Source organism: Rutidosis leptorrhynchoides, chromosome 1 (genome assembly GCF_046630445.1).
Source record: "Rutidosis leptorrhynchoides isolate AG116_Rl617_1_P2 chromosome 1, CSIRO_AGI_Rlap_v1, whole genome shotgun sequence".
Classification (NCBI taxonomy): Eukaryota; Viridiplantae; Streptophyta; class Magnoliopsida; order Asterales; family Asteraceae; genus Rutidosis; species Rutidosis leptorrhynchoides.
Window position 1 is genome coordinate 501,250,086 of NC_092333.1, and position 11,878 is coordinate 501,261,963.

General features: G+C 34.8%; 2 protein-coding genes across 5 annotated transcripts; both read right to left on the bottom strand.

Annotated features, from left to right (window-relative positions):
- Positions 1 to 252: 252 nt before the first annotated feature.
- LOC139886631 (pentatricopeptide repeat-containing protein At1g03540) lies at positions 253 to 4,293 on the bottom strand. 4 transcript variants are annotated; one of them, XM_071870562.1, is made up of 3 exons: positions 2,494 to 4,293; positions 1,351 to 1,428; positions 253 to 533 (listed from the first exon to the last, which is right to left on the bottom strand). In XM_071870562.1, the coding sequence occupies exons 1-3, from the start codon at positions 4,271 to 4,273 to the stop codon at positions 526 to 528; spliced, it is 1,866 nt and encodes a 621-aa protein (XP_071726663.1). In that variant the 5' UTR covers positions 4,274 to 4,293; the 3' UTR covers positions 253 to 525. The 4 variants fall into 4 exon arrangements, 1 of the variants encoding a protein (XP_071726663.1); XR_011772523.1 differs by having other exon boundaries at positions 1,351 to 4,293; XR_011772524.1 differs by lacking the exon at positions 253 to 533 and adding an exon at positions 574 to 723 and having other exon boundaries at positions 1,351 to 4,293.
- Positions 4,294 to 5,073: 780 nt separating this feature from the next.
- LOC139886630 (CSC1-like protein At4g02900) lies at positions 5,074 to 10,502 on the bottom strand. The gene is made up of 12 exons (XM_071870561.1): positions 10,311 to 10,502; positions 9,323 to 9,663; positions 9,083 to 9,244; positions 8,856 to 8,991; positions 8,552 to 8,653; positions 8,314 to 8,433; positions 8,143 to 8,223; positions 7,504 to 7,844; positions 7,007 to 7,252; positions 6,426 to 6,750; positions 6,088 to 6,321; positions 5,074 to 5,639 (listed from the first exon to the last, which is right to left on the bottom strand). Exons 2-12 carry the CDS (start codon positions 9,634 to 9,636, stop codon positions 5,352 to 5,354), a joined length of 2,349 nt encoding a protein of 782 aa, XP_071726662.1. The 5' UTR covers positions 9,637 to 9,663; positions 10,311 to 10,502; the 3' UTR covers positions 5,074 to 5,351.
- Positions 10,503 to 11,878: the final 1,376 nt, after the last annotated feature.

Below are 11,878 nucleotides of genomic sequence, written 5' to 3' on the forward strand. Positions count from 1 at the left end.
ATATTATATTCTATAGGATGTTTAGCCCAAGCAACCAACAATAACTAATCATAAGTGACACACCAACCCAAACAGCACACGTGCAATTACATGTATGCTAATACACATATATATACAAAAACCACCTTACTTCTCAAATTCAAACAAAAAACACCTTAGATTTATGATTTTAAAAGATAGTGTTACATAAAGAGAAACATCAAGACAGACAACATAGTTTAAAACACATGCCTACAAGGCTAGAACACTAATATGAACCATCATACTCCCTTAGTGTAGCAATCAACTTAAACTAGAAACAATCAATCAATATCAGATGGAGCACTCATCTTCTTCTTCATGCCATCAATATAGTTGTTAAACTTCTCTTCACTAAAAGACTTGAGACATCCACCTCCATTGAAGCTATCATCACTGGATACAACGGGCCCACCATCAACGTCAGACATATCACACATCTTCTTCCTCACGTCGTCAATATATTTATTGCACTTCTCTTCACTAAAAAACTTGAGATCACCACCTTCATTGTTCTGGACATTATTTGACGAAAAAGGCACAAACTTTTTAAAGGGCTTTACCTCAAGTGGGACATAATGTCCATTGGCCGCCGGGTAACTAGTGGTTGACGTCGAAGGACTTAAAACATCATTTTTCTTTAAATGGTTTGAACTACGGCGCGATCTACCAAAAATAGCTTTGTAAATTTTCTCACAGTAACTCCTAGCAGGGCGCTCATTCGAATCGTTTACCATTAGGTTCAAGAGCTAGTGATGTTAGTGTACTAGTTTGATGCAAAAGATATCAAAAGTACGGGAATTTATAGTTGCACACATTTTGGCATCTAAAACAGAAATTAAAGCTTAATCAATATTTTAATTTCGCTAATTAAGCACGAGAAAATATTTAGGTTCCACCAAATTCCTGCCTAACCTTTTATCATCTAAGAAAAATTCTGTTCACATTTTTAGATGTTTATATGTTGTCAAAAGGCAGTAATATTCGTTTAATGAAGGGTATTTTTTAAACATAATTATATCAAACTGAAAGCACATTTTGTTTTATGTTTGTTTGTGATTATGCTCTACCTTTTTCCTGTGCTTCTCATTATTGGGCAATAATCTAACAGAAAAGGAGACCTTATAAAGCTTTAGGTAGAATCAGATACCGGAACAGCTTAAACTAATCAAAAAGTGACACCGAGGTTGTCGAAATCCTAGAGAAAGGTAAAACTAATCAATGTTAGAAGCAAAAGCTCCATAAACTTCAGTTTATTTCGCCTACATCTATATAATAAATACTCACATTCATCAAACAGAAAGAATCTAATGTGCGTAAAGAAATGCTAACCTGGTATGTTTTTTAATCCTTGTCGAAACTGAAGTGGGCTAAAAGTTGCTCCAAGGTGGACCCTTATTAAAACCTTAACTGTGATGCACCAATTAAGAAGATGAAATATTCAAACTGACTAAATGGCAAAAACAACCAAAACTGATATAAATAGAGGGGAGGTGAGGTGATATTTCCACTTAATTATTTGATAGATCCACTCATATTTATGAATTGACAGTTGTACTCTACAAACAACTACAAATTAAAAGTGGGTATATCAAACACTTAAGTATATTTATCATAGGAACGATTCTTCAACCGATGAAAGGCCCGGAGGAAAACAACCAAACGAAAAAACACAAAAGCCCAACCTCGCAAACACAACAAACACCAACACGAGCACAAAAGGCAACTAAACTAAGAAAACAAAGAAAACCTACCAGACAAGCTACAATGTCCACCAAGAGGGCAATAAATCAAGGCAAAAGAAATGATCGAAAGCTATAAGACCCAATTTTTTTTCTTTTTTTTTTTTTTTTTTTTTTACAGTTACAAACCTGTACGTGATGCGTACAACCGAGTGCAAGGAGTGAACCCTGGTGCGCGAAGCGCACAAGGTTCAACATAGATATCTCTAGATTGGGGCGCGTGGAGCGCACCAACCTGATGCCAGATTTATTGTGCACACCATCTTCTGTTTAATTTAACACTTACTTCAAACACCACTCCATATGACCACTTTTAATTATATATCCACCATTTGGACTCTTATAATATGTACATAGCTCTTCAAAACAAGTATTAACAGCGAGTATCCATTACTTCATTCCATTTCAATATATCATAAATCAACTTGACCATCGCTTACTCATATAGCATAAAATTCCTTAAGCGGTTTTTATGCATAACACCAGACCTAATCATACACCCTCTAACATACACTCACATTGACCCAACATACATATACTCAAAAGGCAAGTTCATGGGCATTAGCATTTAATTTGACATCATGATATGCTATTAGTGAGGTTCGAACCTGAAATCTTTTGTGAGGAAATTAGGGTCCCAACTACTATGCTATCTAGGATGGTTACTTCATAGTTATTTCTATCCCTAAAACTTATACTTGTTGGAGTATATCAATATCAATCCAGCTTTTACCTAGTGTTTTATGAACTCCCCTATCTTTCATAAGCCCAATAATCTTAACCGATTCGCTCCATCGTCCAATAGCTCTATAAACATTAGCTAAAAGAACATAACTCAAATGATAATTCGGATCCAAATCCATCATCTTCTTAGCAACTCTTTCTGCAACAATGAAATCCGTACTCGTAGTACAAGCACCAAGAAGTGTCGCCCAAAGAGACTTATCATCCTTAAATTCCGACCCGTTAATTAAATCTTCTGCTTCGTCTATATGCCCCGCACGCCCTAACAAATCAACCATACAACTATAATGCTCAATTCCACCTTCAATTTCATACTTATTCATCAACCTAAAATACCCACGCCCTTCGTCTACCAAACCAGCATGACTACATGCAAAAAGTACACCAATGAAACTAATACTATCGGGTTCAATTCCCTCATCGATCATAATATTAAACATCTTAATCGCATCTACACCTCGCCCATTCTGAGCAAACCCGCCAATTATTGAATTCCAAGTTATTAAATTTCTAATCTGCATATCATTAAATAGTCTACACGCAAAATCTATATAACCACATTTTGCATAAAGATCAACTAAAGCTGATTCTATGATAACGCATCGATGCGCATGCTTTCTTAGATACTGGCAATGAACCTCTTTACCTTGTCGCACGGCTGCTAAACCTGCACAAGCGCGAATAATAGTTCCAAAACTGTATAAATCAACGTTATCCATTGCTCTAAAGATTTCAATAACAGTATCGAAATCGCCCTTTTGGCAGTAACCACCAAGTAATGCACACCAACTAACCGAATTTGGCTTACTCATTCTATCAAAAACCTTACGAGATTCATCTAATGAACCGCATTTACCATACATGTCAACTAAACTGCTGTCAACAACCACATTATCACAAATTCCAGACGTAACGACTTTACAATGAACTTGTTTCCCTTGTTTTAACCTTCCTAAGTTACCACAAGCAGTCAATACCGTTCCAAAAGTAAACCCGTCTGGCGACATTCGATACTTCCTCAACATTAAAAGAAAAAACCCCAATGCTTGTTCGAACAAATCATTTCTCGTAAAAGCAGAAATAACTGAAGTCCAACATATAGAATCTGGTTCAAGCATTTCATCAAACAGCTTCCGTGCATCATACGGAACATAATTTCTCCCATACATATCAATCAACGAGCTTGCAATCACATGATTGGTATCGAACCCACGTCGAAACACAATCCCATGAAACACTCGACCAAGATTAACGTCACCAATCTCCGCACACGCCTTAACCACCGAAGACAACGTAAACCCATTCGGTTCAACACAAATGCCCAACATTTTCTTACACAAATGAACCGAACACCAAGGTTTTCCAACACGAATAAAACCGGATATCATAGAAGTCCAAGAAACAACGTCTTTATAATAAAGTCCATCGAATACACGTTCAGTTTGGACGAAATCGGTGCATAATTTGAAGTACAGAGCGAGCAAACTGTTGCCGACAAAACGGTCGGTTTCTAGTCCGGTTTTGATGACGTGGGAGTGTAATTGGAGACCGTGATTGAATGAATTTGAGGTTGTGCAAGTTTGTAAGAGAATGGCGTATATGATTGGTTTTTTGGTGAGATTGTGTTTTTGGGAATGGATTGAGTTGAGGAGATGTATGGCATCGGAAAGATGGTTGCTTTTGCAGAGAGATATGATTTTTTGATCGATTGAGGGTTGGGGAACGATATGAGCAAGACAACTGTGATGACGCCGTAACAGTAAATTCATGAAGCTGAGATCGGAAGATGGATTTTTAATGGAGGTTGGTTGTTGCTTTTGACGGTTACGTGTCTTTATTCTGAAGCCTGGAAGTTGAGGTTTTTTTGTTTAACCAAGCGGAGCTGAGGTTGTAAATGTGTAAATTTGTTTTTATATTATAAGTTTAAGTTTATTTATTTTTAGGTTTATTTAATGGGTGATGATATATACACAATTAATTTTTACAAATACACAACCAAAATGTTTTACAATGTTGTACAGTACAACACTGTAAAACATGTTTGGTTGTGTATTTGTAAAAGTTGGTTGTGTATATACCACTACCCTTATTTAATTATCACACCTTATCGAACCAGTCTCAAACCATTTGAGGCATGTTTACTTTTCACATAATGATCTATTTCTGTAAATCTTTTAATTCAATAGGTAAAATTGTTATTTTTTTATCACTTAATCTAAAAATTGATTTGTTTTTAAGACACATAAAATCAGACATCATGTTCTTACATTAAGAGGCAAATGAAAATATAGTCAAATTAAAAAAAGTAAGCAACCCCGGAAATATTGGACAAGCAATTGACCGACTTCAACCCACGTCCTCAACAGCGTCATTAGCATCAACAAAATTAGTAATGGATACAGAAACCGTCTTAACATCTAGTAGTTCTTATTTTGTATGTAGTTAGCGTGAAACATTATTAGAATTATGGTTAGAAATTAACTTTTTAGCAAAAACGTCTAAGAAATGTTGTAGATACAACATTTATAACTTGGTTTAAAGACAGGATAAAGTTCCATTCTCTAAAAACTTTAGCTTTACACATATATGAACATTGACATATCACAGAGGACTCTGACAAACTCATAAAAATTCAAGTATATGCCTTGTAAATTTGAACTTGACTACATTTTCAAGCCCATTCTTTTGTGCAGAATTTTAGCTCAATCTCGATAAAATTCGACTCCAACGAGCTTTCATACAAGTTTGATGCTCAAAATGAGAAACTTGACGCGCATATAACACAAAGATATCGACTTTTGTACAAAGAATGATATATATAATAATGATGATTCGAATGTAGGATCTTTAGACAGCGAAAAACCCCGTCCTACTATCAGGACTACCTTCTTGAGTTCCAAATTGACTAGCCCTCCTACTATCAGGACTACCTTCTCGAGTTCCAATTTGACTAGTTTTACGTGAACTCCGTTTTGTAGCAACTGTATGACAATCATCATCATCTTCATCTTCGAAATCTACCAATTCAACCTGCTCGCCTTTGAAAACCGGGTGTATATAAGCATCCTTTAGATATGCTTTTAGATCCAGTTGTGGTTCTGTTGCCCTTTCCAATGTATCTTTGATCATTGCATCCTGTAATCAAGCATACAATGTTACCATCCGACCCACAAGGACTATTGATATAATTTACACTTAATATAAATTATACCAATAGTCCTTGTGGGTCAATCGTAAGTCGGGGACAATCAGTGTAACTTTTAAAATATAATGACGAATGGTGTAATTTCATAAAAATCACAAGGACTACCGGAGTAATTTTCAAAAAATTAAGGACGATTAATGTAATTTCACATAAACCACAAGGACTATTGGTATAAAAGTTCTAAGGTTTTTGCTTGTTCGGATCCAACCCCATACTATAATGTACGCAGCCAGCCTATTTGTATTACTCCCTGGCTGTTTCCTACCATTTCCTGGCCAGCACAAGATTCGAACCTGAGACCTCTTGCAAGGATGTCAGGCCCAACCAGGCAACCACAAGGACTATTGGTATGATTCAAACTTAATATAAATTTCTCACCTGTAACGGGAACTTTCGGAATGCAGATTCAAACCGATTCTTACAAATTTGATGGAACCAGATTGTTAAGAACGGGAGTACGAGTAGTACAGGTGTAGAGTTTGCCGCCGATTTCGTGCTTAGTAACCCTAACAACGTAATTTGCGAAATCACTAAACCAATAAGAATACGTCGATGAACATCTGGCCAAAATGATGCTGCACTCTCATACTTCTGGTTGTACACATTAATGATCTGTCACCATAAAAAAAAATCAAAAATCAATATATTACTCAGTTGAAAACTAGATGGGCAATTTCAACCCATTTGACCCGTTCATGTGTTTCAAATTACATTACCTGATGACGGAAAACAAGATAGGCGAAAGCAAAAAAGACGATTATGAACGGGAGGAGTATAGGAGTGACGGTAGAGTACACAAGACCAAGCAAGAAGTACAACTGTAAACGCGGTTCGTTTATAGGCCAAGCCAATGAACCGGGGTCCATTGCCTGCTCTCTGTCTTTTTCGGTTTTCACTAAAAAAACGTTCTTTAAGTGATACATAATCAACGGAACCATTCTGAAGATTTCGATGGCCACACCAGCCCAACCATCAACCATAACGTACGTAATGAAAAACGTCGCCTTCATTGGAATTGATACACCCACTGTTTTTGGAATCCTGCATCAAATAGCACAACAATTTTAACATTATGCAGACTACATATTAATATTAGAACTCATTTTGACCCATTACCCGAATCACCATTTTTGACCCATTTTGACTGTTAAAAGAATAGAGATCAACAAAAAAAAAAAAAAAAGAGGTTAATAAAAATTAAGAAGTACCGTTTTTTACTAGAACCCATTTTGACCCATTACCCGAATCACCATTTTTGACCCATTTTGACTGTTCAAATAAAGGAGTAATCACATACTGAGATGGTGACTGTTTCAAGAACTCTTTAAGTTGCTCAAGAGCGGTTCCAGTTACAATGCTTCCAAGAAACACGTTCACCAGCAAAAATAGATGATATTTTCCAGCCGATCTTGCTTCCAACGCAGAAACCGCAACATACCCCTCGATTTTAGACATTTCCATTAGAATCATCGGTAAAACGAGAAGAAAAATCTTCAAAGCGATCCCAGGAAGAAAACCTTGAATGATAGACTTGATTGATCCTCTGCAGCGTAATCAAGATTCATATAATTAATTATTATTTAAAAAAAAATAACTTTTTTAAAAAATAGTTGATTTTTTTAAGAATAAATGGACCCAACCCAACCCGTTCGACCCGTTTTTAACCCAAACCCATTTGGGTCTCGACCCAACCCGACCCGTTTTCCAGGCTTAAGCGTAATCAAGAAATCAAGATTCATATAATAAATATTTTTTTTGACATAGATTATCTGGATGGACGAAGTTTGTACTTACTTTGCGATAAGGGGTTTCAAAAAGGGAAGAACTTTTTGGATTGAGTCAATGTTGGCCAAAGTTTGAACAAAGGCAATTGGGAACACGAAACAGAACATAAGACCAATGAAGGCAACAACCATGACCAATTTTCGCATGTTGAGCTCCAAAAAAGGTATGGCTAGATTGTTCCAATAAACATCGCGTGGTTCAGGAGCCCAATCTGTGAGCCAAAGAGTTGGATTCTTCGTTTGTTGTGTTTGAGCACAAACGGCTGCACCCCATCGTGATCTAAACGAAACAAACGCAGCGGGGACCACAGCTTTCGGGTCAGCAATCACCCTTTCTCGTTCTGCTACTTCCTGGTTTATTAAACATTTCAATGTCACCAGCATTATTGTTTTTTCTTAAAAATATCATATATTTTAATAAAATTCAAATTATACAATTAAATAAATTAGTTTTTTTTTTTGTTGTTGTTGTATAAAGCTGTTGAGAAGGTTGTAAGCACTTATAATACCTTGGGCCAATTTGATCCTGTTTGACCCATTTCAATAACTTACAACCTAAATGGACTTATATAGTTATATTAGCTAAATATAGAGGTGGCAAGATGGACGTGTCAGTAAGCAATAACAACTTATGATTATACATGCTTACTTGTTTGCTCAACTTCTCAATTTCTTCGGTATAGTAATCTATTGCGTCAATCTTCTTTCCCCAAAGACCCCAAAAACCTGTCTATACATATAACATTATAATCATATTTATAAACTTCAACGCGTATCGAAAATAGACAAGGGGTAAATGATGATTGTTCTATAACCAAACCTTGGTAGTTGGCCTTTTATTGGGTTTTCTCTCGAACTTATTAGTGTAGTAAATAAGTCGATTACGGTAATCCTTCTTTTTATCCACCATTTTTGCAAGCTTATTTGCATTGTATACTACCTACAAATCAATAATTAGATACTCTTATATTAATGAATTATTACATCTAAATTTTTTAGGTAGTAAAATAGGCAAAAAGATTAACTAAGTTAATATCATTAACATGAAGAAAGCAAACCTTATGTACAAGATATTGATCCGGGTGATTAACACAAAAGAAATGTTCAACGTGTTCACTAACAGATTCATCAGGATCTGCAGGTACATTTCTAACAAGAACCTATACAAGAATAATCAAAATATCGGTCAGGTTTATTTTTCACAGTATATATATATATATATATATATATATATATATATATATATATATATATATATATATATATATATATATATATATATATATATATATATATATATATATATGTATGTATATATATATATATATATAAATAAAAATAGATATCTCAGTTAAAACTTACAGTAAATTGATCTGGACTACGCCTTTGAGTAGCAAGGAAATGTAGTCTCATGTCAGTTACAGTTTTGTATTCCTTGTAAAGAATATAACATGTCCAAAATGTAAAGATATACGCCATGCCTATATGTGCAGCTAGCCTGATAAATATACAATCAATGTTTCAAACAATCAGATTCATAAATAAAAAAAAAAAGTTTGATTATTATATACAAGTGAAAAAGTTCAGACCTTTTTGATGCAGGTTCGATATTGGAGATTGAAAACTTGTCGATATCACCGTATGTTATGTCTTTCATACTAACACTAATTTCTTTGAAACCTTTCGCAGTATAATTGACAGGTAACAGCACACTAAACGCGAGTATAGCAATAGGAACGAATATTTTCAAGCTGCATTTGAAAACGGGTCAAGAAAAAAAAACATGCAATGAAAGTATTTGAAAACGGGTCAAGAAAATTAGTACTAACCCGAGAAGATAAATTCGAATATACACAGCAGAATCGAGGCCAGCGTGATCTATAAGTTCAGGTTCAGGCATTTTTAATGCTTCTGGTATCCAATTTAAGAATCTTAGATACATTTTAACATCTAGATTGACGAATTTTTTTACAAAAGGACCCGAAGTGCTTGGGTTTTCGCGTATGCCTTTGAGATACCATTTTGGGAAGTAAACTCGATCGTTTATTGGTTGAAGACGAAAAATAGCGAATGCTAAGAGAAATAGTAATGCAGATAGACTGTTAATGGCAGCTGATACCGAAATATCCGAAATATTAGCCATGTTCAATCGTTAAGCTCCACTGCTTACCTGCATTTTAAGTGGTAAGGCATGAAATTTTGTCTTTGAATAAATGTGAATAAAATTTCAAATAATCATATTCTTTTTTCTTGAAATCACATTAATTTACAGAAATCCAGCTGCATAGTGTCAATAGATCGTAACATATTATTGTTTATTATTATTGTAATTTAATTTAATACTACTAGAAACCAGGAATAATAGCATATGTGCTACACATCCTTCAAAACTTTAAAAGGTTCAATTTTTATTAATTTATTGATCAAAATTTTACTGGGTTTAATCACAATCTCTAAACACTTAATCAAGCCCAGCAATTTAATAACAAACACCCACCAAAGAACTATAACAGATTCTTATTTTTTAAGCTAAACCAAGATTTTCATATATAATTACTTTACACACTATATATTCATTCCAAAATTCTATTATAATAGTTACAAAACTTACCAATTAACAGAAGATACTTAAGAACATATACATCACACCATACCCATGAAAATTGAAAATTCTATTACCAAAACCCCAAATCCAAGTGTTAGATAAAATCATACACTCAAAATAAACATGGGTTGATTGTTATCATGAGCAAGAATTATGTGGGATTCAGATAAAATCAGAATGTTGAAAAACAAATACAGGGTACTAGTTTATACCTCTCTTTCTCTGTCAGCAATAATAAAGATTGATTAAATGCAATAAACAGAGTTGTAGTTGATTTGTTCGGGGTGGTGGTTAACGACGGAGGAGGGTGGATGACCGGCGGCAATAAACGCGGAAAACAAGGACTGTGTGTTTGTGCCACCAACGATGTCCTGTTAGCTTAACGGTTGCGTAGGTATTAATTTATGTAGTACAGTAATATTTTTTTAAACTAAAAGAATGCATATAGATTTTTGAAATAGCCTATGAATGTCCAAATATTCTACAATAATGGTTGGTTTGACTTGAGGTTTTTTTTTATTTTGCATTTTGCACGTCGACAAGAAAATATGTAATTTATTAATAAAAACATAAAATAATATGGAAAGTGAATATTGTGATTAATTTAATTTAATTTAATATCATTTTTCAATTAACGCGCCTGTTATTTATATCAAGAGTTATTTTTTTTTGGTAAGCAAGGAAACCCTCTTACGAACGAGCATATTGGCTCCCCCATAGAAGGTAAAACATCGGGTAATCAAGCCCCCCGAGCGAGAGACCTGGTACCAGGTGAATTGCGCATTATGCGCACCCTCTTGTCACACTCCCTTTTTAAACAATTTGGCATAGCCACGGATTGAACCCGGGTGGTGTGCTTCATTGGGCAACTCGGTAATAAAAGTAAGTAAGTAACGTGCTTTATAAATTCTAATAGTATTTATATTTATTTATAAATTCTAATATTATTTATATTTATATTTATGCTATAGAATAGTGTCAGCACAATAGTCAATTGGTATATAAACTTTGTTTAGAAGAAAAAGAAGCTTAGGCCACTCCCTATCGTAACTAAACTATTCATCCTCTTAACATGTCACATCAGCACCCAAATCCTATAACTAACCCATAAAATCCTATAACTAAACACTGCATATCATGACTAAAACATCTTCCTCTTAACTGCCACGTCATTAATATTTCTTTTTATATTTATTTTAAATCTAAATGACATAAAAATATTAATAAAACATGCACTTTGGAAATTGGTTTGAGTACTGTATTTGGCATATAGCCATTTGGAAATTGATTCAAGCAAGAAGACCACCCCCTATCGTTAGTTACCCGTCCGTTACCCGCACATTACCCGTCATTACCCGTAACTAACCATAGGCACGGGCTCATTACCCGCTTTAGTTACCCGCATTCACCATGGATTTAACGGAAGTTTTAACTTTAGGAATTGTGGGTCCAATGGCTTTTTATTGTTGGACTTGATGCTTTATTGCTTGTACGTTGTATATTAAGAGGAGTATTGTTTTAGCCATTATAGGGAGTGTTTAATTATGAGTTAGTTATAGGATATTGGTGTTGATGTGGCGCTGATGTGGAAGATTAAGATGATGAATAGTTTAGTTACGATAGGGAGTGGCCGAAGTATCTGAAATTAAAACATGCACTTTTTCAGCAATGGGACCCACTTTTACTTTATAGCATTCGCCAAATCCATGGAGAAGACGGATAACTAAAGCGGGTAACTACTCCGTGCCTATGGTTCATTACGGGTAATGACGGGTAACTA

Excerpts from the sequence above, each read along its gene's own strand:
- LOC139886631 (XM_071870562.1), bottom strand. The coding sequence starts at position 4,273 with ATGAATTTACTGTTACGGCGTCATCACAGTTGTCTTGCTCATATCGTT. Across the intron at positions 1,429-2,493 it reads GGGAGTTCATAAAACACTAG|TTAAGGTTTTAATAAGGGTC; the intron begins GTAAAAGCTGGA and ends GGTGCATCACAG.
- LOC139886630 (XM_071870561.1), bottom strand. The coding sequence starts at position 9,636 with ATGGCTAATATTTCGGATATTTCGGTATCAGCTGCCATTAACAGTCTA. Across the intron at positions 7,253-7,503 it reads TTGAAACCCCTTATCGCAAA|AGGATCAATCAAGTCTATCA; the intron begins GTAAGTACAAAC and ends ATTACGCTGCAG. Across the intron at positions 5,640-6,087 it reads TCCGAAAGTTCCCGTTACAG|GATGCAATGATCAAAGATAC; the intron begins GTGAGAAATTTA and ends GCTTGATTACAG.